Source organism: Clupea harengus, chromosome 8 (assembly GCF_900700415.2).
Source record: "Clupea harengus chromosome 8, Ch_v2.0.2, whole genome shotgun sequence".
In the NCBI taxonomy this organism is placed as follows: Eukaryota; Metazoa; Chordata; class Actinopteri; order Clupeiformes; family Clupeidae; genus Clupea; species Clupea harengus.
The window spans coordinates 9,247,251-9,274,834 of record NC_045159.1 but is presented as its reverse complement, the minus strand read 5'-3'; the positions used below and the strand labels follow the sequence as shown (position 1 = coordinate 9,274,834).

The 27,584-nt window shown below is 43.0% G+C and overlaps 1 protein-coding gene across 2 annotated transcripts; it reads right to left on the bottom strand.

Moving 5' to 3' along the window:
• Nucleotides 1-1,691: 1,691 nt before the first annotated feature.
• On the bottom strand, nucleotides 1,692-27,584 carry cpeb4b (cytoplasmic polyadenylation element binding protein 4b). 2 transcript variants are annotated; one of them, XM_012837774.3, is made up of 11 exons: nucleotides 27,021-27,584; nucleotides 25,046-26,243; nucleotides 16,860-16,950; nucleotides 13,552-13,602; nucleotides 12,388-12,411; nucleotides 11,650-11,820; nucleotides 8,765-8,854; nucleotides 8,439-8,557; nucleotides 8,061-8,175; nucleotides 7,338-7,519; nucleotides 1,692-6,219 (listed from the first exon to the last, which is right to left on the bottom strand). In XM_012837774.3, the coding sequence occupies exons 2-11, from the start codon at nucleotides 26,183-26,185 to the stop codon at nucleotides 5,992-5,994; spliced, it is 2,211 nt and encodes a 736-aa protein (XP_012693228.1). In that variant the 5' UTR covers nucleotides 26,186-26,243; nucleotides 27,021-27,584; the 3' UTR covers nucleotides 1,692-5,991. The 2 variants fall into 2 exon arrangements, with proteins under 2 accessions (XP_012693228.1, XP_012693230.1); XM_012837776.3 differs by lacking the exon at nucleotides 12,388-12,411 and having other exon boundaries at nucleotides 27,021-27,583.

Here is a 27,584-nt window from a genome sequence, read left to right as displayed (position 1 = left end):
GACAAGACATGATGCAGGGGATGGGCAGATGGGGTTTCAGGTTCTGAGAGTGGGGTCAAACAAAAGGTTAACCTAGAAATAACGTTACTTCCACAGCTGAACCTCAAAGGGGCCTGTTCACACAGAAACTGGGTCTCGCTCAAATACACTCAAAGCAGGATTCCTTTGGTAGCTATTGTCCGGAGCCACTGCCAATCCCATAACATAGGGATATTAGGGACATAGGGATAGGGTGGACAAGATTAAAGGCTCTGAGATTTGTTACTTAAATCGCAAAATTAAGGCAAAAATCTGTGTTATGGCATGGACATATGGAATATGTGCCAAGCCAATATGGTGCCACTATGGTGTACGGTTTAAGAGAAATACTTCCCTAATGTTCGTTTGAAAGCCTTATAAATTCAGTGATTTAGATACATGATCTGTATGCAAAGAAAGTACAACTTTTACCCATGCGCATGACAACCCTAAGCCTCCCATCACTATGCACAGCGGAGCACAAAAGTCCTCCTGATCTTCTAACACAGCACAGAGATTTCGTGGCTGCCACAGTGAAGTATCACGTCAGACAGAACACTTTGCCTGTAGATTGTTACTGATGAAGTGAACCCACAGTCAAAACATGTGAAGGCACAGGCTGTGGGTAATGATTTAATTTGAGTTGGTGGGAGATATGCAAATGTCCTGGATGACAGTTGTGTTAAGGGGAGATCATCGGTTCACTCACTGGATAGAACTCTGTGATGTGTTTCCTGTTGTCCCTGCTAATGGCTGTCTGGGCGGCAGTCTGGATGGGCTCAGCAGAAAGCTTTGTTTTTGCTGACAGAGAGAAGAAGGCATGATGTCAATGGGAGCTTTTTGCGAGGCTTTGGTACAGAGCGAGAACCGGCACACACATACACGAAAGAGCGAACTGCAAGTACACGAGGAATGATGTCAACGTTTGAAGTACACAGAGAACATGGCACAATCACAAACTTACCAGAGATCTGAAATAATACTACCCAGACTGTCAAACATCAGGACCAACAGCATCTCTCTAGTAAATACAGTATAACATTTTCAAAATCTGAGATGCTCTGATGTTTAGCTGAGGTGAAATCAAACTAGGGCAAAAGGCAAAGTGAACTCACACTTACCTTTTTCATTCGTTTGGTAGTCAGTATATAAAAAAACTCTAGGAAGACTAGGAAGAAAGTGCCCAAAACCACTCAACCAGTTCATCACTGCTGTGACCCCATTAGGACAGGAGGGAGGTAATGGTGGCCCAAATTCATGTCCTCATCTGGGAATGGTTTATGCTGGCATATAACAAAGTGAAGAAATATGGGAATAAAAACTGCCTCAGTACACAACAGTAAGAATGCCCTATTTGGTCATTATATACAGAATAATGTATTGATAGCTAAAGGAAAATGACGTAGGAAATGATGTTCTGTATGTTTTGTAGTATGTGTTATAATTTCACATTTTGTGACAAGGACTAGTCTTCACTAAATGTATAACTCGTGTGCCTTCTGCTTATAGTTGTGCGTCAGTATCTCAGTACTGAACCGAGCCTGCAGGAGGAGCTCCTGGGAAACTGGTTAGTGTCTCTACTCAATAATCCTGTGCATGACCTGAACTGGGGGGAGGTAGGGTTCCTCTGTGTGTAGATGGGCATATAGAACAAGGCAGGCCACATCTCAACGTCTCATCACAGTTAGGTTTTATTCATTCAACATTTCACATTACAAATATTTAAAAATTATGCATATTGTTATAAATAGTTGGCTGCAAACAATTAAATAACATTAGATTTTTCTTTTTGTTACACTAGCACTTCTACAGACCAACTCCTAGAATATGGACATTTGTATTACATAACTTAATTAGAAAGAAAAATACAAAAATAGGAACTTATAAAGTGAAATGACAATAAAAATTAAGGTGATATCTTAAGTAAAAAATGCTATTAATAAATACAACAACCTTCTCATACACAAAAACTATTGAAATTTTGCCATTAAGTAACATCATTAACAGACAAATATTTAAATATTTATTCTCCTTCAGAAAATGTGAACCATATATTGTGGAGCACAATATAGCAATTAGTAGAAACTAGACACTTTAACATATTAAAAGCTTCACCTCAAAAATATAACAAAAATCTGATCAAAATTATAAAAATTAATTATACATTCCAATTAAAAATATACCAATAAACAGCTAAATACATTATTGACCTAATAATTACAATGCAATCACAGTAGCTTGAAATAATCAAAATAAGCAAATGAGCACAAAAACTTTAATGTTTTAAAAATAACTTCAATTATTTATATTAGTACAAATAGTCTTGTTTTTTTTCTTTTTACAAACACCAGCATGTAAAGGATTACAATAACAGTAGAAAATGACTGTGAAAAACATTAACATCCTTTTTTAAATGTTTGCAATTAAAAATGGCATTAAAGAATTACATTGCAAAGAGTCTTTATCTGGAAAAAAGTTTAAAAAAAAAAAAAAAAAAAAAAAAAAAAAAAAAAAAGTATTGCACATAACAACTCGAAGTTAACTTGCAACATCTACCACATTCAAGTCTTAAAGTTCCCCTTCCGCAAAGACAAAGAAAAATGAAGAAAGAAAAAAGAAAGAAAATGTTTACTCACTTAAAAACAGATAGCAGGGATGAGTCTAATGTTTTTAACAGTGTATTTTTGTACGTTACAACACTGCTAATTTCATTTGATTTTTTTTTTTTTTTTTTGAATCTTTGTAATTCTTTGAGGATTCTGCAGAGGCCTGGATGGGGGAGCGGGGGGGTGGGGACCAGGAAGTACAGATTGACATATGAAAGGGTGTGGGGTGTCCTTAACAAATTAAACTTTAAACATCTGGTGCACAACCACAACAATTAATTTCAATAGCTAATTGTACTTGTTTATCTTTTTTTTTTTCTTCCATGCATGCTAAGGATTACAATAGGAGCTAGTTGGCAGTTCAAGAATATATATTTTCAAATGTTAAAATATCTAAACACCAAACATCCATTCTTTTGATACGAGAGTCAGCTTTAACATGAATCAATTTTGCATTCTCCTTATAATAGTTAAATTCCAGCTATGGAAACGCAAGAAAAAAGAGAAGTTACCATTTTTACCCTCTAGGTCTGCCATTTTTACCCAAAACAATGACATTTGTTTTTAAAAGACGAAGTGTTCGCGCCATGCTGTTGTGTCTGCTATGTTTTCCCCAATTTATTATATTTTTTCCTGTTCAAAACAACTAGTGTACAAGATCCAAGACCTTAAGCTATACACTTTGCTCCCTCTGCAGAAGTCGCATCAACACAAGTGCACACTTTGTTTTATAGTTTCCGCAGCACTGAAATGTATAAAAAGCATAATTTAAAATGATATATATTAAAATCACTTAACTTTTTTTTTCTTTAAAATGAAAATTTCCATATATGCAGTTCTCTCAGTAACAAAAGTATAAAAGCTACCTTTCACAATGTGAAAAATTGAGGTATTGCAAAAAGGAGTTTTCCCATTCGTGAAAAATGTGCCTAAAATGACTGTTGGAAAAAAGAAATATTTAGAAAAGTAGTGCATAATAAATGTTTCTATGTGCATGACAAAATAATTTAGCTAGAAAACATTGTACCAAAAATCAGCAGGCCATGTATAAAATAATCTTTTCATCATCTCATCAACAGCAAATTCTTCAAAAAGTGTTTTAAACTTCTAAAAGTGTTCACCCCTCACCCCCGAGCTATAGTGATGACTTTGAATAAGCGCAGAGAAGCACCACCCAGCCAACACGAGGATAAGTTTCTCACTAGTGTATCAAGTTATAGTTCAGCATTAACTCCCTGACATTTACAAGCTAGCAGATTCAGATAAGGTAAGCCTGTGATTTCTATGCCAATTATATATCCTGTTTGTTGTTTCTTTGTGTTTTAACTTCCAAACAATACAGCAACAAAAATAAAATAAACCAACTTAAAAAAAAAAAAAAAAAAGACAACCTGTTCAAAATCAGACACCTATTGCAAACTCCTCAACACAAGACTGCTTAAGCAACTCATCTCTCCATTTTGACCTTTGGAAAGAGGGGGGGAGAGGGGGTAAAAAGGCCAGTGAGCCAGGCTGCAGGGTGGGTTTGGTTGTTTTCACTAGTGTTGCCAAGGATTTTGACTTGACACCATTTATCAATTCAAGGCCAATCTTTGGTTTGCTGGACTCCTTAAGGTTCTCACGCAGAGAGGGGGTACCAAGAAAGTAGGGTCTCACTCAAATTTAAGAGATTGTTTTAGAGGAAGTTGGAACAGAATGAAAGACTGACAAAAGACAAAATGTAAAAAGGACAGACAGATGAAAGAAAGAAGGGAAGAAAAAAAAATAAAAAAATACAAAGTCTCCCTGGCTTTTGGACTGCTCTCTTTGGTTGGGGTCTGGTCTCTGTTGCTCTGCTTCACAAAGAGAGGGAGTGAGAGAGAGAGGGAGTGAGAGAGAGAGGTGAATAGATGGAGACGAAATCCCCAGAAGGGAGCTACTTCAGCTACGTTTAAGTCTGCAGACCCCCCTCCCCCCTCCCCCAAAAACACGCCCTCTTCTCCCCAGTGTGCCTTCTCTCTCATCCTCTCAGTCACTGTAACTTATCAACTTATCCTTTAATCTGCTCTCGGTTTGGGTCGGAAACTTGCATCAGATATGGTGGAGACTGGGTAGTATAGTTGCTCTTCAGGGTTAAAAAAAAAAAAAAAAGAGGACAAGGAAAGAAACTGTTGCCTCACGTCAAGGAAAATCAGGTATATGTACGGTATGGTATACCTGGCACATATGTATATCAGGTATTTTATATATATATATATATATATAGATATAGATATTTATGAGTGTGTCTCACCCCAACATCACTGCACGGCTAGACTGTACATTCCCCAAAAAGCATCACCCTACTCCTCTCTTCTTTTAGGCTTTTCCTAATTCAGCTGGGCTTAAAACACAGACAAAAGAGGAAACAAAATAAAATCACAGGAAATTGACAAAGCAGTGTTTTAGGGAATCAAAGTGCCTTTGCCGATGTCCTTTCCCTTGGCGGCGGTGGTAGCGTTGTCAAGGGGACAGAGAGAGGAGCAGGAGACTGGCTGGGGCTCTACACGTTACTCATAACATTAGCAGCTAAGTTTGAGGTATTAGTTTTTGCATGTCAAAAGTGGAGATCAAAACTCACCCCAACACCTGTCTGTGGGGAGGGGGGGGGGAGGGGGGGGAATCACTCATGTCAAGTAGCATAGAAGAAATTAGCGTGGCCTTTCAATGAGCAAATGTTCTGATCGTTTGATCGTCGAGAATCTGCGAATCGGAAGTCTGAAATTTGAATTTTGTCTCTTTTTCCTTTCTTTGCTTTTCTTTTCAACAGAAACCAAAAGTGATTGCGCTTTGGTTTAAATCTGAGGATTAACGTCATATTTGCACTCAATGGTAAGCAAATAAGTGCACCTTCCACGCAGCCATGTTGGCTCTGAGACACTGCGAGTCTAAACTGATTTTTAACAAAGTGGGTCAAGCCAATTGTTTAAGACTATCATACTTTAGAGAGGATTTATAATAATAATAATAATACATTTACAACTCAATGTGCACTAAAGTAACCAGAAAAATAAATTCTAATGGAAAAAATAGAGAAATGAGTTTTTTTTTGTACATACATTTTTCTTTCAATTCTCAATAAAATCCATTTTTTTTCCTCTTTTCAAAGGTTCAACGTTTAAAATATATATTAAAGTTACAAATTAAATCTTTAAATTAAACCAAAGGAACCAGCAACAGAAAAGTGCATTTATTTATACAATGTTTCTGCGACTCCTCCTCTGCCTAACCTCCTCTCTCTTCCTCGTCACTCCTCCCTCATACCTCTCCTCCCTCAGTCTTTTCCTCCCTCTCTCTCCCTCTCCCTCTTCTTAACATCTCGCTCTTTTTGTCATTTCTCTCCTGCCTTCTAATTCCAGCGGAAGGAGATGTGGCGAGGCCGGTCTCCGCCCTCCTTGACCAGGGGCTTGTGGAACTCTCGGCCGGCGCGCGAGTGGATGGCAGCCCAGCAGTACTCGCAGTAGTACTGGAGGCAGGTGACGTTGGCGCAGAAGAAGGGGGCGAACTTGCCCCCGCAGCGCGTGCCCTGGCACTCGTCACACAGCTGGTCGTCCAGCACATATGGCTTTACTTCCACCTATGGAGATTAAGATACATGCGTGCAAGCACACACACACACACAGAGGGAGAGAAATAGAATATCATTGAGTGTGAAGTTAACAATAAATATAAACACACACACACACAAACTGACGTTCTCGACCCAGAAACCGTTAAACGAGGTCAACCTAGCAAGAAGGTCCACCTAGCAAGAACCTGGGAGTGCGGGGGCATGTGGGGAAAACCGCTGACTCATGTTTGTAGAGCTCCACTGCTTTGGACAGGTAGTAATAGGTAGGGCTGCCAACTACCTGCTCTAACATGACATTACTTAACTGACTTAACTCAGGTGGTTCCCTGTTGAGAGACAATTACGGACTCTCCATGAATGGGGGAGGGGAGGGGGGGGATGGGTTAAACACTGAGAGAGGCCCTTCTGCTGCAGGTTCCCACAGAGATAAGCTGAGCACAGGTGGTGATACACACATACACACGCAGGTGCACATACAAACATACAAAACTTTGAGCATGGACAGACACACACACACACACACACAGACCAGAGGCCTCGCAAAGAGGTTCTGCAAGCGCGAGAAAAAATACTCTGGGAAAACTTGACAAACCAGAATAACATATGCTTGTTTTAGGGTACCGGGATATTTGGATATGTATTTGGATACTTGAGTATTTGAATTGTTAAATATTTAAATGTGTGAGTGAATTTGACTGCCCCATAGAGCTGTGGGAAAGCCAGGAACTCCCATCGCTCCTAAGCATCCTACACTATATAAATGTTATCTTAACCTTTCAGAGAACCATAATTGCATGTCAAATTGGACAGGGAGAATGAGTATGCAACTGTGTGTATCAGGGTGTGATCTTAGCCACCCAAACGCTGGGCGTTTCAAAGACAATAAGAAAAACATCTGCCATGTACTTGTGTTGGGTGTAGAGTATGGGTGAGGTACTCATGCATGCTTAATTATGTGCTTGGTGCGTTTGTGTGACTCATTGTGTGTGTGTGTGTGTGTGTGTGTGTGTGTGTGTGTGTGTGTGTGTGTGTGTGTGTGTGTGTGTGTGTGTGTGTGTGTGTGTGTGTGTGTGTGTGTGCATGGTAGTGGTTGTGTGTGAAAAAGAAGGGGCCCCCTAACTCACCCGTTTATCGATCTCCCCATGCTGCAGCTGCACAAAGCGAGCGCTGATAGCTGCTATGTAGCTCTGCTGATTAGAGAAGGCGACCCGCCCTGCTCCTTTGGGGTACTTGAGCTCGGGGTCGGTGTCAATGCCTGCATAGCACACGCCACCATACAGCCTGTCCATGATCATAGCCAACTCCACTGCACAGGGGAAGAGGGAGGGAGGGAGTGGGAGAGAAAGAGAAATAGAGAAATAAATAAATAACTAAATAAATAAAACAAACAAACAAACAAACAAACAATGCTAGTATAACCCCGAAGACTACAAATACGGTCTAATTGATCCTTTTCAATGTAATTTTATAGAATGAAAAAAATGGCAAACCTATTTAAGGGGAGATTACCTTACGGGTTCAAATTAAAAGACTTGTACTGAAGTCAGTAAGTCTTATGGTTATTCTAAGAATATTCAGATGCAGTTTAGCCTCCTGTGATAGTCTGCGAGTGATCGTATTTCCTGTTTTCGGTTCTCAATGCATAGCGATGAGTCCGTTCACTGGCGGTCTCTGACAACATCTTTGATGTGCCTGTCACTCATGTGGGCAAAAAAAAGCTGCCTATCGTAACGGTGTTAATTATCAGACGGCGTGTGTTATCGGCAAACGTTCGCGTTGTCATGTGAATCCATTATTAAACTGAAGTTATAGATTGTTAATCCATTTTTAACGCTAAATCGATTTACCTGCACGGAGAGGGCGGGGCACTCCACCGACAAAGATGGTTTTGCGGGGATCCAGAGGCTGAGAGCCGTCCATGACGAAGTCACTGTCGTTCAGGTTCCAGGGTCGGATCTGAACCTGGAACACACATAGAGAATAAACGCACAGTCAACCACCACAGCACTATACTAACGCCTCTGCACATCTGGTAAGTAGAGTGTATGTACGTGTGAAGGATCGGGGGAGAGAAACACAGCGTGCATCTGTTCATACAAGGGAGAGAAAAGGGGAAAAAAAGACTGTTTACACAAGTGTGTGTGTCTATAGAAGGAATTGGTGTGTGTGAGTGAGAAAGGGGGAGAGCGTGAGTGTGTGAGAGAGTGAGAGAGTGAGAGACTCACTGGTTTGTCCTTAATGGTGGGGCTGGACACGCAGAGGTAAAGTTTGCCGTCCTCTTCAATGCAGGCATCAATCAGGGCCTGTACAGAGCTCTCGTCCTGGAACAGCAGGAAGGCATATCCTGCACACACACACGCATAGGTGAATACACTGAATGAAAGGACTTCTGAAGAAGGACCATTTGATATTTTAGGTAAAGGCCATCTTCACACAACTGACACCCAACTCAATGCTCTTCAAATGGGAACGAAATGGACCTTAAGAGTGGAACCTGGCTTTGAAAAATGTGTGTGTGTCCCCTTATCTTCTGTGGAGGAAAGGGTCTCACCTTTGGGAGGAAAGTAGGACTTGCTCTCAGCCTTATGAGGCCAGTCCACAAAGAGGTGTCCAAAACGACGGAAACTTGCTGTGATCTCATCTGGAAGAAAAGACGGAGGAAGTGAGAGAGATGAGACACAGAGAAGACACAGCAGAAAAAAAAAAAAAAAAATGGAGGCTGCAAAAGAATTTGAAAAGCAAGAGATATAAAAACAGTGTTAAACAGATTCATATGGGTGGTCAAACCAATATTGAATGTGGATGACATGCAATTCACATTGAGAAAAGAAAACACACAATTACAAGAAATAAAAAACAAAAACACTGGAAAATTGAAAGAAAATGACAAAAGCTAGCCATGGAAAACAGAGCGAAAGCTCCAGCACACCTGACAGTCCAAACTACAGCGACTGGTTTTCATCCACTGGAAGAGATAAACAGTGGAGGCACCATATGTAGCAATGGAAGATGTGCAGCGCTCTGTCTGGCTCGGATTGGAATGGAAACTTCGGATTGGAATGGAAACTTAAAAAGGTCCAAAAATCCACACTACTAAGTGTGGACTTCCGAAATATTCCCCACTCTAGACCCACTTTGCGAAAAAGGTATGAGTACTCCTGCTAACTTCATACGCATGTCCTGCCCCTGCCCGTGTCCCCGTCAGGCTAAACCTGATAACCCCCATTGGTCCAGAAGGCTTTACACAGTAGTAGCATTCTCAACATTATTAGCCTAGCGCCTCAGTCTACTGAATTGACCGATCGCCAGGGCCCCGCCCCCTTAGTTACTGTTGCTACGTCCGACACAATTCCCGGAACTATCAAGCCAAAAGCCATGGCGAGTACGGGGACAACCGCTATAGCTGTCAGTGTGAGTGATGATTTTTGGAGTAATACCTCCACGATATCCTCCAGATCAAGGCAAAAGGGACTGCAATATGCAGTGGAAGGATATATCCAAAATATTAAGATCAACAACGAAGTGGACACAACAATAATTGAAGCAAAAGCATACAGGTCTCAATAAAAAAAAAATGAGAAACCCCACAACCTCTTCATTAAATGCAACCAGCACAGCCTTGTAGACTAGTCATGTTATTTCACCACTGGGTAAGATCTGTATATAATATTTCAAGCTAGCTAATAACCTACAACGATTCTTTATTCTTATTATTTATTCCGTCTCTGGAGAGAGACTCTGGAGAACAGTACAATAACGTACCAGTGTGGATCAGCTGCTAGTAACGTTATTGTTCAAGGGATGTGTGTGCATGTTGCTGAAAGTATTTCACAGTCACTGTAGTGATAACTTGCTTGTAAAATGATGATCCTGATGTAATGCTATGGCTTTGTATCAGATCGCCAGCTTATTGCTCTTAGGTTGTGCCTTATGCATACATTGGGATACTCAGGAGTAGGTTGCCCATTCACAAAATGCTACAAAGATTAAAATAAAAAAAAACTTCATATTGGCCTTTTGTTCAACATTGATACAGTATGTTAAGCCCGAGCTAGTCTCTCCAACTAAAGTATTAATGTTAAAATCAAAATGTTAATGTTACCGTCTGTAAAATTGCACGCTGAGCTATCCTAGCTAGCGATGTTAATGTTACCTCTGTAAAGTTGCACTCTGAGCTATCCTAGCTAGCGATAGCAAACGCCAGCAGCATAAATACAAAGTGTTAGATAAAAGTTCTGTTCAATGTTGTATCAAGCATAAATACAAAGTGTTCATTAAAAGTTCTGTTCAATGCTGGCGTTTGCTATCGCTAGCTAGGATAGATCAGCATGCAATTTTACAGAGGGTAACATTAACATTTTGACGGTAACATTAACATTTTGATTTTAACATTAACACTTTAGTTGGAGAGACTAGTTATGTACTTATATACACTAGTGGTAATAGTGGTAATAATACAAGTTGTCATGAACCATAACTGTTTGGGGATGTTCTCTCAACTATAGATAGTTAGTTATCATACCTAACGATAGCGTGGTTCGCTAGATAGATAGCTATCTCCAAGCAGCTTCATTTACTTTGGAGCAGACATGTGTGTGTTTTTCGGTATATTGAGTTGGGAGTGGGGTCTCCCACACTGTTTAATCCACCGCCGGCACCTTTCCTCTTGTGTTTTGGGCTTTGGAAATGCGGGGAAAAAACGACGCATCCCTCTAATCTCTGTGTCAGATCTAAAAGTCCCGTAAGCACACTGCTTCACCATGCTGCTCAGACCTCAAAGTTGTCGGACCTTCTTCTCTTAGTAGCGGTTGCTAAGGTATGATTGGATGAGGGCCGTTCTAGGGAGGAGTTTCGCGATCGGTCAATTGGAAGACATGGCCCAAGAAATATGGCTCAAGGAGGTTGTGTACCACTTGAAGCTAGATAAGCTCAAATATGCTCGCAAGGGAAATGTGGAGGATCTTTTACTCAACACAGGGGCCATGTGCATGCAAGCTCCTTTGGTGCAAATGTTTATTATATGAGTGGCAAAACATCTGCTACTTTTATCTGTATAACTTTGTTTTTTACATTTGTATTTTTTCTAAGTATTGAATGGACCCTCTGTGGACTTTAATAACTGACTCATCTGAGAACACCTGGACGTTGAACCTTTAAGGCAAATAGTGTGCACACATGTTGTGCTCAGACTGAGACAAGTGTTTATGACATGTGCTGTGTATGTGCTCGATAGCTTCTGAGAAAGAAAGTGAGCACACAAGTGAATGAGTGATGCATGACAAGCTACACATATACAGCACTTTATAGATAACCAGAGTGTCATATGAGAGGAGGGTCATAAAGACTAGTGGAGAGGAGAGAGAGAGAGATAGAGTGTGTGTGAGAGTGTGTATGTGTGTGTGTGTGTTAGGGGTTCGGTTATAACAGCCGTCTCACCTTCATCTATGTCTGGAGGCAGGCCGCCCACAAACACCTTGCGCGAGTAGCGCTCCACCCTCTCCCCATTCTGGTGGGGGAAGCAGTGTGGGGAGCCCAGGCCGGGAAGGCTCTGCTCTGCTCGCTCGTCCTCCCCAAAGCCGTCCTCCATGGGAAACAGGGACGAGTGGCCTGGGGAGCAAAGCGGAGGTCCGTCAGGCAAAGGGGGAAACGTGGGCACATAGGATCCAAAACACAACCCAAACACCAGGCCAGGGGACTGTTAGCTGAGCGTCTGCACCAGCCCCAGGAGAGCCAGGTCTGATTCCGATACGATTACTCCAGTTAGCATGCATCCAATTCCGTAATAATACCGTTCCATTGCCGCAACATGAGTAGTGTGTGTGTGTGTGTGTGTGTGTGTGTGTTCAGCGTTGCCAGACATGGGTTATCTTTGCCCTTCATTAGATATTCATAGCGCTGTTTTCAAGGGGTTTGAGGATAGCAGGAAAACAACACCAGCCGACCCCCCCACAAATTCACAGAAACACTGCATGACACACACACACACACACGATAGACTAATTAATATCACCCCACAGCTGCATGCACACATCTTATACAGATTATTTTGCCCAAAATCACATCATGCAGACGGCCTCAGACAAGACATTCTGTTATTCTTATTTGTTCAACAGTAATCAAAAGGGAAATGTTGGTGTAGCTCAATTTCAAAGGTTTTGAAATTATTTCCTTTACCTCGTCTCCTCCCATAATTCCTTGCTGCTTGTAAAATAAGACAGACGACCCATGAGTGGACAAACACATGAAGGTACAACAAAATCCCCCTGACAGATAATCTGTCAAATCCTGCAGATAACGTGTGCTGAACCATAATCTTCAATAATGTTCAATTCAATCCAAACGTACACTTTTATTTTTAATGAAACTCTATGATTGGAATCGACTGAAGGGCTATAGAAGAACCCATTGGAGGGACATATCAAAACAAATATCTGCCATCCCCTAAGTATACCCCAGCTCAAGAACCCACTCACAAAACCCATCAACACATCTTAAATTTAGAGATCTGCACTGTGAATCACTGTGGATTAATTTTGTACTGAGAGTCTCCATGCTTTTGCATTGGGAATCTTTATATACATTTGAAAGATCAGATGCAGGAGCTGACAGTCTACAGAGTCTTCAAAAATAGTTTGACCAAAAACCACACCCTTTAAATAACACATAGGTCAGGACTGTAGGTGGAAAAACCAGAATTCTGCAATGAATTAAACAGTTCTATCAGTTTTAGTAAACTATACGCTGGGTGCCAAAAAAACAGTTGTACACAGAAACTGCTAAACATCTGCAGAAACGAAAGAGGCCCTATTAACTTTGACATGAGTATCCACAGGGTGGCTTATCCCAATATAACTTGCGGAGGCCAGTCCCCTATCTTACACCCTCAAGCTTCCCTTACACGCACCATGACGTAACACCCAGCCTGCCCCTCACCCCCCTCCAGAGCTCAACTCGGTCATTTGAGGGAGACTGCGGAGGCGTCTCAGAGTGCTTACTGCACCTTCTCTGGCAGGCCAAGATGCAAATGCTGCACAGGGCTACTGTGGCTGTGTCGCTCAGAGAGAGAAAGTAAAAGCGAGGGAGAGAGAGAGAGAGAGAGAGAGAGAGAGAGAGAGAGAGAGAGGGAGAGAGAAAACAATGATGAAAACAGGGAAGCAGACAAACACCAAACTCAGGCCTGTTCCCTGTGAGCAAACAAAGTACTAATCTTGCTGACTGAGTCAACATACACAACCTGCCTCTCTCCATCTACACACTCTCCCTCTCCCTACATCTATCCTTTTTTCTGTATGGGGTTAAGCTGTCGGCACTGAAAGGTAATAAAATCTATTTACGTACCATTTATGGGCAAAGGACTGTCTCCAGCAGGGTGTGTGAATCCAAGCCGGCCTTAAAGAAAGGAGAGAATAAATTATTACCAGCCCGGCCAACATGAAATATAACTTATGAATGTCTGTGTCTGTGGGGGTGGCTGTTCATGTAAGTGTGTGTGTGTGTGCGTGTGTGTGGATGTCCCAACACCTGTGTACTAAAAATGCTATAAACAGACTCAACGAAAAGCTGTGCAGCTAACTCCACTCAACCAGGCCAAAGCCTGGAGGCCACGGTCGAGTTCAGTCCTGCTTCACCTCCCTTCCCCCACCGCCTGTGCGCCACGTTGTGGTCCCACAGCAGAAGGGGGGCAACGAGGGGAGAAATATGCCCATAGTAAAGCCATTGTGGCTGGCATGCGGCTTGGGCAAATAGCACTGGGTTACTGTAACGCTCCCTTCCCCCCTCTTTCGCTTTCCTTTCCACTCCTTTCCCAGTTTCAATCACAGAGCAGACCAGTGAACTGGCCAAAGCTCTGCCTGTGCCAACACACTATGCAGAATAACACAGAGCCCTTTTCAGGCAGAGGAACAATGCTGGACAGCATTCAAAGCCAACTCTTCTACACCAGATATCTTTTTTTTATTTTGCTTGCTCTTAAGAGGATGTATGGATATGTCTAGTTCTCATTTTTGTAGTGTGCAGGTGTGTGTGTGCGTGTGTGTGTGTGTGGTAAGCACCAAGTGACAAGAGTGCTTACGTCTCAGAGTTCACCCTGAGCTGGGAGGTCATAAGCAACCAATCAGAAAAGTCGTTACTGATGCAAGACCAAGCCAATCAACAGAGGCCTGGTTAGATTCCAGGGGGAGCCCAGCCCATCAAAGAATGCAAAGATGAAATCATGCTCGCCTTAGAGGGAATTCATTTCTAAGACCGATAAACGACACTCAAGTATTACATTTTAGTGACTTTTCTCCCTGTGTGCACTCTTTGTCTGGGTATAATGGAGTAGTGTCATAAGCATGGAGCAGTGTTATGTTATTAAAGTATTAAGGGACAAGGTGGACAAAAAGAAAAAGAACAGGGACTAAGTTCCTAAGTACAGCCAGAGACATTATAAGGGAGAAGACAAATCACTGAAGGCAAAATGAATGGGGGAGTCTGTAACACAAAAGAGGGTGGATCTGTAACGGGAAGTCTTGCCCTGTTTTGTAAAGAGCCAATCAGATTGGTGGAAAAGGCATAACGAACGTTTCGCCTCACCTGAACGTTCCTTTTATTTCCAGCAGGTAGCAAAGAAAGGGATGCCGCTAACATGAACTAGCTGGCCAGCTAACAAAAGCGGAGCTAATGTTACACCATTATGTTTTATATCTGAAATAAGGTTACACTTAAAACGTTAGCTTGCCTGTGTGACTTTGCTACAATAAGATGTTTAAGTATATATATATTGGGAAATTAAGCCAACTTATAACCAATGATTAACTAACCTGTGCCAATTGTCTTTGCTGGAAATGTTATGGGAATGTATGGTTCCCAACCAGGAATTTGCAGAAATTAATGTTAAAAATGTAAGTATATATAAAAAAGACATAAAATATCAGTAGTTCTAGTTTAGCTCTGTATGCAAGTAAACCTGCCATACATAGCAAAAACACCAGAGGACACTTTTGGACAAACATCTGCAAAACCGATATGAGGCCGGTACCGATATGAACAGATAATATCGGTCTATCTGTACTGCTGATTGGTGAGACTTGCCTATAAGGTCTTTTGTACAGTGGCCTCCATTCCAAAAAAAAATCCTATGAACTAAGTAGTCCTATATGCAGGTGCTTCTTCAAAGGCAACGTCTGGCTCTGATCTTCCATTTTGATCAAAGTAGGAGGTGAACATTGGAAGTGAATTCTGTTGCGCTGCGTAATTTGGTCTAGTAAAGCTTTGTGGGCAGCTGGTGTCTGGTCGCCACGTCGCTGCCATAAAAATGTTGCATGAGAATTATATTGACTAAATAAATGTCAGACTGCTTTCAGAAAATTGAAGGCGAGCTGGCTGAAATGTTTTGACAAGCGCTCACTGTTTGAGCTGCTCGACTGCAGTGGGCTCTGGTTCCATTGTGCCTGCAGTTTATCTGGTGAGCAACCTGCAGAACTGGTGCTTGTTTGCTCTGGATATGAAGATCAGATGGAGGGGGCGAGTTTCCCCCCTACAAACAACTCCACACCCATAGTGAAACCTCATCTGCTTTCAAAATAACACCTCTGAAAACAGAAAAAAAAGCAGCAAACCTTTTTCCAGATGATTCTACAAATGTTGAATGCAGACAGATGAGACAGGCTTCATGATTGTAGGAATCCTCACTATAGAATCCCTATTTGCCAAGCATCTCCCAGACATCACAATTTGGCCTAAAAACCACATGGAGAGACAACACACTCCATCTATCTTCATTATCATCCTCCTCATCACCATGAAACTATGTCACCAGCCCTACAGCATGCCAAACTGCACAAATGGATAGAGAGGGAGGGGAAGGGGAAAGGGGGTACTACCACTGCCCCTCACACTAAACAGAGGAGCTCCTCCCTGGGCCTGCCATGGCGAGACAAGCCCCTGTGGAAGTTCCAGCTTGGAGTTACGCCTCAGCAGCACGGCTGGCTTTTATAGGTCAGGCTGGCTGGGCTGCTCTAGTCTACCCACGAAGCCTGTTAGCCGCTGGGCCGCCACGATCACAACCCACAAAAAGAACACATGAAGGACAGCTGCGCCGCACTCCAGTAACGTTTAATCAGGTGACCAGAAGCAAGAGCCAGGAGGGAAAAGAGAGACGAAGACAGAGAGAGAGAGAGAAAGCGGAAATAGACACAAAGAGAGCAAAAGGCAATGTCAGAGCCTAAAAGAGATTGAAAAAGAGACCGAACCTGTATACAGGGGCAATATCTGTGTGTGTGTGTGTGTGTGTGTGTCTCAAATCAAAATAAAATTCAAGAGTTACAAACTGATCTCAAATGAGACCTTCCTTTACAGTTACATGCAAGTGGTCATGGAGAGCCACAGAGATACTGCATGCTTTATAGACAAAACCCCTGTTTCTAAAGCTACTTTATGACAAATCATTGATATTTCAACCTCCAAAACCTCACTCACAGTGTTAAGCATACATAAACCTATTCATTTGGAAAGCGTTACCTCTTCAGGTACCTACCCCTAGGTTTGGTCCATGACTACATTATGTTGTTTTTTTGTTATTGTTGTTTTTTTCATTGTTTTCTTTCATGTGCATGCATAATTTCCACTTTCTGCAGTGAGCCCCACTCATCCCACTTGGCCCTTACCTTTAAGGGTGTCCTGTTCAGCCCTCATGATGTCGATGAGGGAGCTCTCCAGCGAATGCATGTTGAAGCCATCAAATGAACGAGTGCGCTCCTGTATGAGAGAGAGAGAGAGAAAGAGAAGGTGGAGGATAGGAATTGATTAATATAGATGTCTCTTCATAAGTACAACAGTGGTCCTTCAAAACATGAAGGTTACATTTTCAGTCTAGAGACCCTTCAGAACGTTAAGTGTGCTCACACTGCGACCATGTGACAGTTAAGCCAGGTATTATGGTGATGTCGATCACAAATCACTTAGAAACCGATTCTCAGCTGTTGCTGTTGTCTAAACCCCCAAGGCTTATTCCTCAAAAACCTGAAAAATACATCCTAATTATATTTAATGAGGTATACCACCAGATTTGCACTGGGGGGGCTGAAGTACAGAATGGGCAAATGATTGACATGTACTTTAAACTCCACAGGCTACGAAAACAGCTGACACTAGTAACTAAGAGCTGAAAGAGCACAACTCGGAGGCTTTAAGCTCCAGTTCAACGTGGCAGTTTGATAACACATTTATCACACAAGACTGGACTTGCGCACGCGCACCCACAGTAGTTCACAGAAATCTGGCAGGCATCAGACAGAAAAAGCCTGGCGTCATAAGGCTGTAACACAATGCGCTGTTGACGCCGTACAAGCTTAAAAAGTCACTTGACATTTTGTTGCCAGTTCTACCTGCCTGAGCACAAAAGACATACCATAACAGCCAGCCAACAATAGCAGCGAAAGCCAAACCCAGCATGACGGTAGGGGGCACGATCCCTGGAGATCATTCACACAGATGGTCCCTTTAAGTCTTCCCAGAGCCATTCACGCAACACAAGAGCACCACGGAAGTACGAGAGCTCAGGTGTGAAGAGGAGCTCTCTGCGTCATACATAGCCTAGGTCTATATCATACTTGAAGACAGACAATACTTTCCTCTGGAATATGTCTAAAAATCATTGCATTAACCATCTTTCACAAAACATTTTTGAGATTCATTTCGCCATAGGTTTCAGGCATTCAAAATGTATGTTGCATTTCTAAATTGGCTTCACAATCATATTAGCATACAACATTAGGAACCAGTGGCAGTTCTGTCTGCTAAATTCTAAGTTCTTATTTTCTGCTAAATTTCATGTTTTCCATTTCCGTGTTTTCCAGACCTTTGTTTTAATAGGGTAGGGAGTGTCGCATAGCAATGCATAGCATAACCCTGAATACAGTTTAATTTACTCTTATATTCAATTTAATTTTATAGAATGAAAAGGGGAGAGATTACCTTACAGTTTCTAGTTACAAGACTTATACGGAGTCAGTAAGCCACTTGTGTTCTACATGCAGCTACATTCTACGTCTTATGGTTATCTGAAAGTTCAGATGCGGTCTCCTGTGTTAGTCTATAACGAGTGACCGCATTACCTGTTCGGTTCACAATGCATAGGGATGAATCACTTCACCATCAATGTGGCGAACTTTATTTTAAAACCACTGAACACGAGCGGTTGATATAATGAAGATTAAATGAGAACTTGTCCCATTCATTTTTGCTAGCTGTCTCTGACATCTTTGATGTGCAGTCCCTCACACAGGCAAAAATGTTGCCTATAATCCTATTGAATGTATTTCTCTCCCGTCATTTCATTTGAAAATGTCATGTCAATGCAATTCCGCATTTAACTGTGATTTCCGATTTACTATCTGTATTCCACAATTCCTTTAAAACCTGTAATTAATAGCTGCAAAGATAGACATTTTACCTTTGTCCTATTATTTAGATCATCCTAATGCATCAGGAGTTCATACAATACTCCTTAATTGGGTTGGGTGATATGACCTAAAGTAAATATCACAATAATTTCACAGATTTACCTTGGTGATGATAAATCCACAATCATTTACCTTGTATTATCAATTTTCAAATTAACACTTGACAAAAATGCCAGAAACTTCTGTAGCATACATCATGCACTCTATTGTCAAGTTCTGAATTTTTAATGAAGGAATTTTTTTATTTTGTGTGTATTCTTCAAAAGTAAACATTAAAATATACTGCAATCTGACATACCCAACATGATTAATGAGTTTTGGTAAAAACGTAGAAATGAGGTTCTTGGTAAATTTTCGGTTAACTGCCCAGCCCCATGCAATACAACAGAAAATTACAGAAGAGATCACAAACTAAGCTTTATCCATTACCAAAATGTTGCATTACTGTAGTGTCCATTGTGTCTTTGTATCTGTCCAATTTTCATACAAATTATAATACTGTCAGAATTTTTAAACATTAAAAACTGGTGAATCAATCCATTTCCCACATACATCTTAAAGCTAGTATTAAATTATTTGAATGGGCACATCACTGTTGTACACTCCAAACCCAACAGCAACACATGACAATGCGACACATGCCGAGCTTCACCCAACGTGTGCCAGCCACCGCGGCCTCTCCATGGGCGTAGCTACCGTTGCTAAGCGACTGACTGGATTGGCAGCCATGGCGATTAACCATCTGATCGGCCTTTCCCACTGTCACGAACCGGCATGTGCGTGGATCTCTTCATCCCCCACGGCTTAGGCGGCGGCGGCATACAGGCAGAGTGCTTCAAACAGCACAGACCGACCAAATCATCTCCAGTAGGAGTGGAGGTCAATCTCTCCCTCTCCCTCATGCACACACATTCTAGTTTTTTTCTTTCTCCCTCATCTCACCATTTTATTCCCATCCTTCTGACACTCGCTCGCTCACCCTCTCATACTCCTCAAAGCACTCTCCCCCTGCGGCTATACCCGCATCTTTCAGACTCATTTTGACAAATATTAAATGAGGAAAATGTATATCTGTTGTATGTCGCTGTGGACAAAAGCATCTGCTGAAATTAATGAAGGTAAATCTACATATATTAACTCTGTTGTCATCAAATTGCACTATTCTATGAGAAAAACGGATGCTCTAAAATGGTTAGGCCTAAACCCAGTTGAGTTGTTGAGGAACCTATAAATAGCCTGACGCTATAGAGAAATTTGTAGATTGTATATGCCAAGTTGAGATACTGATCTAATGAAATACAGGTTTGCAGACAACTGCAAAACCTCATAAATCCTTACTGTTTCACAACAGTGGGTGAATTTACTCGACAGGTGAAACTACAGATCAAGCCAGTAGTGGGGGGAAGGTCTTGTAAGGGCGCCTCCTGATTCAGTCTCGCCCAGTCGTTTATTTTTACATTTCTGTTCTCTTTACAAGGCAAGGCTATAATTAGTAGCTGCTTAACCAGACACTCCAGATGAAGCTGGACTTCTGTCCACCGAGCACGTTTTTTTTTCTTCCTCGTTTTAGATGACCTTGTAGTCTGCAGTAACACAGCCCAGCTTGCCTTTGAGTCCATGGATTATTTATGACTTTATTTATTAATTTGTTTGTGTGTGTTTTCTGAGAAAGGACCCTGCTGAAGGGCTGTGATGCAGGTGATTGAGAGCAGCATGGGAAGGGTGTTTCAAACAACGTTAATCTGAAATGTCACCACTAAACTGATGAAAAAGGGTGAGCGTGGGGGTGGGGGCTTAATATCTAATGCTGTAATTTGTGTGTGTGTGTGTGTGTGTGTGTGTGTGTGTTTGCCATTACTGCCGGTGGAGGTATTTCAAAGCCTTTCCACATCAAAAATCACTCTCTGTCCTGCTGCTAAGCCTATGAACATTCGTGCAGGCAGAAGGCAGGGGGACCAGAGTCCTTCCACGACATTCACAGATCCACTACAGTAATACAGTCATTTAGCCCCATGAAGCAGCCCAAGGCTCACCGCTGCTTATCTATTCATTATCATTTAAACAGCGCCTGCGCTTGGCCATGCATTACTTGGCCCTTTCATTGTTCGCATTTTAACCTCTATTGTCATATTGTTACAAGCCCGCGTGTGTCAGAGCAAGCTGCGGGAGGTTGCCGAGAGACAGTGGGGCAGACAGCGGGGCTTGTTCGGGGCCAACGGTGTCGGTTTGATCCGTACTGTTTCCAGTCTGTTTACGTGCTGCTAATTGCAGAGCTGCTAACCACAGCTAATGGCTTGAAAGTCACATCATCATGAGAGAGGGTCCCTGGCCAGTCTAGGCTTAGTTAAAGCAAGACTGATGGAAGACAGACAAAGACACACACACACACACACACACACACACACACACACACACACACACACACACACACACACACACACACACACACACACACACACACACACAACTTTGCTCATCTCAAGACTGGGGTCACTACGATTGAACTCGTACGATTGAACTCTAAAGAAAAAATAGCACCAGGATAAAAGAAATAGGTGGGTGGATCTACTTGCTTTGTGAATAAATGTACCCCAGTTTTATGGCAGCATAAAATGTGATTACTTGGGTAAGTATCTAATTGTTCATGCAGACAAATAATGCTGTTTAGTAAGACAGTAGCCAGTAGGCTGATATTCATTGCAGGACTAACGGCTGTCACATGTTGCAAAATGTGTGACCTACCAAGCGTGTGCCTCACACATGTTTAACACCACTTTCAATAAAAGTCCATGTTTGGTAATCCTGGTGAATCCAGGCTTTAAAGACTGGTCAATTTAGCCAACTGTCAACACGTTTATATATGCTAAATTATACCTTCCATGGAATTGTATACTTATTCTTTCAAACATGCCATACAAGCACTGGCCAGAGCCTCATGATTTGTTGGCTCTGAAGGCAGCAAACAGCAGAAGAGGCACAGGCGGTTCTGGGTGATAAACAGACGATGGGTATGGATAGGTCTACATTCTGGTTAGGGCCACGGATCTGTTGCCAACCTGCTGTGTTAGCGTTGTGCTCGCATTTCTTTTTCAGGTATGGCGAAAGAGAGGCCTTATCATACTTAAGGCTTAAGATCTCTATCTAGTGTTCTGGTGGCTTCTCTGCTGATGGCCATCATTCTTTTTTTAAATAAGTTACTGGGACAGTCACGCGGAGAATGACTTAATCTGTTCTTTACTGAATCATACAACCTAGCAAGGAACCAGGAGGAAATATTAGAAGTTTGTAGTAGAAGTAGAAGTTGGTCAAAATGATATGTGAGCACCTAAATAAACAATAACAGCCCAGTCTGGCCAACTGCACATTGACACACACACGCACACTCTCTGAAAGGCCTGCTCAAATGAAATGAACATGTTGTCAAAGTTAAACAACTCTCAAAGTCTGTGCAATAAACAAACAAGGGTGGAGACATGAAGGCTATGACTTGACCCATCAAGCCCCAGCAAAGAGAGGAAACGCCAAAGCGTTTGCATAGGACTTACATCAGACCATAAATGGCTGGTCTTTTGTGTAACAGTGCCCTGCACGCACCTCCAGTGGCGGCCGAACAGAAACTGATGGGAAACAGGCTCCTTGGCTGATGCTCCTGCTGGGCCTTGCTCCCGCACACACACACACACACACACACACACTCGGTCACAGAGAGCTTTAGCCGCTTACACCCTGCTAAGAGGATGCCCGGGCTTTAGAAAGTGAAATACCTGGGGCGCCTGTCTGCCCTCTGTCCTAATTCAATCCTGACTAACAACATGTTTATGTGGTGTATGTATGCATGTAACTCAAAATCTCACCTGACTGCTTTCAGGGCTCACTAACCACATGGAAGGAGAAGTTTTACCTTCCTCAAAGGTAGGCTATATTCTTCTGTAAAAGAAGAACAATTCTAAAGGAAGCCAAATTTCCAGAATGTTGCTTGGTACTCGGGAGGTCACAGGTGTACCCACAAGGCCTGCAGAAATAAAGCCTATGCATGGGCTATACCCTGAGGAACAAACTGCAGCTGACTTTTTGGAGCACGAAGTAAGATCATTACACAGCTCTGAGACAATACAGTACTTTTAGCCATTTAACCAGGTGAAGCATGCAAACGTGGCACAACAAGAACACAGGTGCATACGCCATACATGCTGTGGTCTGAGCATGTCGGTGTGTGTGGATTAACAGGCCTCTATAAAAGCTGCCGCGCTAATTTTTTGGTGGAGACACTTAACCGTGGCAAGTAATGGTGGTCCTGGAAACGTGGGCCGCACAATAGCTGCTTTTCCCACGCTAAATACATAAATAGGGAGAGGAGAGGCGGGCAAGTGTAAAGAGGGCAGAGCCTTTAATATCTGCTTTTGTCCTAATCACCAGCTTACTCGGCCTCGTAGCTCTGACTTCTTTAAGTGAGGTTCTGTGTATGCGTGTAGAAAAGAGAAAGAGAGAATGTGTAGGCTGCGATTGTGTGTGTACTGTGCATACGTACGTGTGTGTGTGTGTGTGTGTGTGTGTCAGTGTGCGCACGTGCGTGAGTAGGCCATCTTGCCAACAGACTTAATCAGAGACAGTGGTCATTTTCACACCAAAGTTCAGATATTCTTGGTCATGACAGTCTCTGGAAAGTTCCAGCACCTATACTCACATCACAAACTTGACATCACATCCAATGACATCAGACACAAAAGCTACTGCAAGCAGTTAGCGTATGTGCTATATAGCCACTTATGACACAGCTTCATAACGTAATAACATGTAACTTCAGGGGCTTCTACTTAGGGAATATATGGAGATGTGGGCCTAATCTTCCTTGACACACAGCTACTTATATCAAATGCCAATAGTATGTTCACAACATGATTGATTAAAATTAGATTACTAGGTGCCCAGGTCCATAAGTCCTGGAATCATTTCATTACATCTCAAGAGGAAAAATAGGAACATTGCCTTAAATAGTAGGGTCAAAATACAGCCATCTTGAGCCTCACCTGTTGTTAACCATTAGGCCATGTTTGATTCACAGAATGGAACAACTGACCTCTAGTTACAGGTTCACTTTTTTCTTTATAAAGCCAAGCTAGGTCTTAAGAAAAAAATCACTCACCAATATATATATAAAAAAGACTCCTCTTCAGAAAAGGGCGCCTCAAAACCAGTGACAGCTTTCTAGATGAGACGCAGCTTTGGTTGGTTACATCAGGCTACTCAATATGATCAAACCCAAAGTGCCTGATTGGAAATAAAAGGGTTGGTTTTTGCCTCTGAAAAATGTTTGCTCTACCAAGACCTTGTAGCAAACCATGACCTGACACACACACACACACAAATTTCAACGTACTCCATAAGGTGACCAGCCATCTACACCTAAGGCGCAATACTTAAACTGTGTTCCATCAATCCTACACAAAAAGCAGCAGCATGACAGAGGCCAGAATGAGAAAAGCAATATGGCCAAGTGCTAATGCCAGCAGTATGCAAAACAAACAGCAGCTTCAGATGGCTGCATTTGATCAGCAGGGCTAGATCACAGCAGGAGCTCGCTATACCATACAAAACAGGCTAATGATGCTGGGACCTGAGAAGCTGTGTGAACATCGTCAGATCCTTTGGCAGCATTCATACCAGTTTCTCAACCCGGGGTTCCACTAACAGCCCCACCCCCGCACTCTTGTCATGCTCCCTATGCGTGATCAATAAAATAAGCACACAAGGCATTTCTACACTCCAGAAAACACCACCTGCTTAATGAAAAGGGCAAGACGAGTGACAGACGTAGTACCACATCATCTTTAACCACCCTCTTGTAAAATTTCAACAAAAAAAAAGCAAGGAAATAGGCCAGGCTACACAGCTACAGCTAATGTATTCCTCCCATTTTTCAGAAATGCCTCTCTCCCTCTCGTTGTCCATGGCTTCCTCACACTCTCTCTTCCTTCCATTCTGTGCACCACACAGTAAAAGCATCTGGGGCTGGTAGAAGATGGGGCGCTCGATTCTTACATTTTCATGAGTGCGAAAGCTCCGTTAGTCATCTGGGCCTCTGGCATTTCCAGCTTTACCTCCACCACTATCCCCCGCTCCACACCACACACACTACCCCCACCCATAGTCCAGCTCCTTGCAGTACACACATGATTTCATCATCATCATCATCAAACTAAGCCATAGACAGGCACTGGCAGTCAAATTAGATTTAGCATAATCAACACTGCAGTCAGTGTGTGTAGACCAAAATAACACACTGCTCTATGCAGTGCACATATCTATACAAGATCAGACAAATCAGTCAGGGATCTGGCGAGGGTGTAAGAGTGAAGAAAGGGGAGGAGAACGGGCTTAAGACCTCTCACCTGGAAGGGGAAGATGTTCTCACTCCGGCTTACGCTCTCATCAATCCAGGACTTGGGGTTGAAGCCAGGGCTGGCACGGGAGTACTTCTGCGAGGGCACAACGTGGTTGTTGGGAAAGGTCTTCTTCAGGGGGGAGATTGAGTTGAGGGGAGGCACGCCACCGTTCATGCCCCTGCGGTAGTCCCGGCTCTGGGAACCCCCCCAGCCTCCATAACCCCCACCGGGGCTCCAGGAGGTGGAGGAGGGCGAGGGCGAGGGGCTCTGGTAGCTGCCCCATGGAGACGGGGGCTTGCTCAGGTTGTTAGACAGATGCGGCAGCTGGCTGAAGGCGGCTGCCGCACTCCGGTGGGGGAAGGGCGGGGGCGGGTGTGGACTGGCCGGGGAGCGGCGGTGCTGCTGGGGATGCGCTTGGCTGTGTGGGTGCTGGAAGTGGGGGTGTGGGGGGTGGTGCTGCGAGATGGGGCCGATCTGGGGTGAGAAGTTGCCTCCGAAGCCCGGGCTCACGTGGTGCGAGAAGTTTTGGAACAGAAGCGGCCCGCTGTTGGCGGAGGCAGCCGGGTTGAAGAAGCCAATGTCCTCGTTGATAATGGTGGAAGCTGGGGTCGGGGGAATAGCAGCAGACCAGTTGTTGAAGCTGGTCAGGGAGGAGGAGGAAGAACTGGACTGGGCAGCCGTACCCAGGCCTTGGGCCTCTTGGTAGTCAAAGGCCGTCAGCACAGGAGACTCAAGACGCAGTTTCTCCTTGCCATTGCTGACATCCGAGGGGTTGCCTTCACCCTTGCCCTCCTCAGATCGAGCCTTGTCCATTTCTGATATGATCCCACTTTCTTGGGAGGCTGGGGACAACTGTGATTGCTGCTTCTCTTGTGTTTCTTGAATTTCCTGTTGCTGTATTTTGGCCTTCTCAGAGCCAAGAATTTCATCTTGCATGCTGCTGTGAGCATTGGTGGCGGGGAAGAGCCAGGGAGACCCGCTACTGTTGCCATTCCCTGCAGTGTTACTACTCGTGTAGGTGGCAGGGCTGGGAGTGGTGTTTTGGTGGTGATGAGGAGGCTGGAGATGTGGGTGAATTCTTACTGGGAAAGCAGACTTGTTACCAGTGTTGTTTTGCACTAGGACTCCAAACCCGTAATCCCCCATTTATCTGGTGCAGTTCGATTATCCCCCACACAATATTCGATCCCGTTGCCTTTAGGTCCTAGGGGGGAAAAAAAACTGTCATTTGATGTCCATTTCAGAGTCAATCAAACCACATTTTCTATATCTAAATAACCATGGGAATGGCAATAAACCGGTGTCTTATTTTATATAACAGAAACCGTTTGCAGGCAACTTAAACGTCAACGTAATTAGTTAAGTTTAGTCAGAAACAAAGACAGCTGGCTCGTCTTTACAACTGGTGACGTTAACGTTAGCTGCCTAGATTACATTCCGACTCGCTCGTTAGCTCTCCTAATTATAGCCTCGTGACGTTACCACAGAATACGCCTGGCTAGCTGGCAAAGCTAATATAGGCAACCCCGGCAACCATAGCCGTAAGTGATATTGGCGACTGACTGACTACCTCCCTCCCTACCCACCTAGCAGACCCAGATTTTAGTAACCAGTTATAAAGCAACACAACAATGAACGTCCTTCCAACAATGTATCGTTTTAGTAAGATAATCAAACCCAAAGGCAGAAAGATACGAGATACACCCTTCAGAATTTCCTTCCTTTTCTTGGCAAAGGCTTGCTAGCTGGCTAGTTAGCTAGCTAACATTAGCTAGTTAACGTTACTGTCTAACGTCAGCTAGTCACCCTTTAAACGCAGAAAGACGACGACGTTTAGCCAGTCTTTTCATTATTCGACAGAACTACATCTAGGTGTTTTCATATCTTTCGACAAAAAATTCTGAAATATAGTCAAAGGGATAGCTAATGTTACATATATAAGCGGATATTATGACCAGGAAAAATTAAAATCACTTTTCACCTTTTAGGGGCTAACGTTACCCTTGATCCAAGCGTTGGCTGACGATATCCGTTCCAGCTTGACCACACTGTTAACTACGACGAAGCCGGTATGGATGATATGATTTTATGCTTTTAGTAGCTAGCGACCTAGCTATGCAGGATGAGTTAGCTGTAATATAATGTGTAGCTTCCCAGCGTTTTCTCTCTGCTCCTGACGTGTCCTGCCTTCTCAATGACACAGCCCTCTTTCACTGGCAGCCACTAATCATAAATTTGATCAAAAGAATATTAGCTACGTCATTTAATTCATTAAAAAATAAAACTAGACATGAAACTAGTTCCTTTCAATAGGCTTGTCCGATGGTTTCATTGTTTTAGTATAACACTGCAGCTTCTTCTTTCCTTTTACCAGCTGACAGAGCTGTGTTCCTTCGCCTCTGCCGTCCTTCTCCTCACAGATATCTACCGTATCGAATTGACAGGGAGAGCAGTCTCGACATACTTCCGGTTACAGTCCTGCCTCCTTTACCTAAAACCCTCCCTCGAATGGTTGGAAAAAGTTAACCCGTCCCATGCCAGTCGA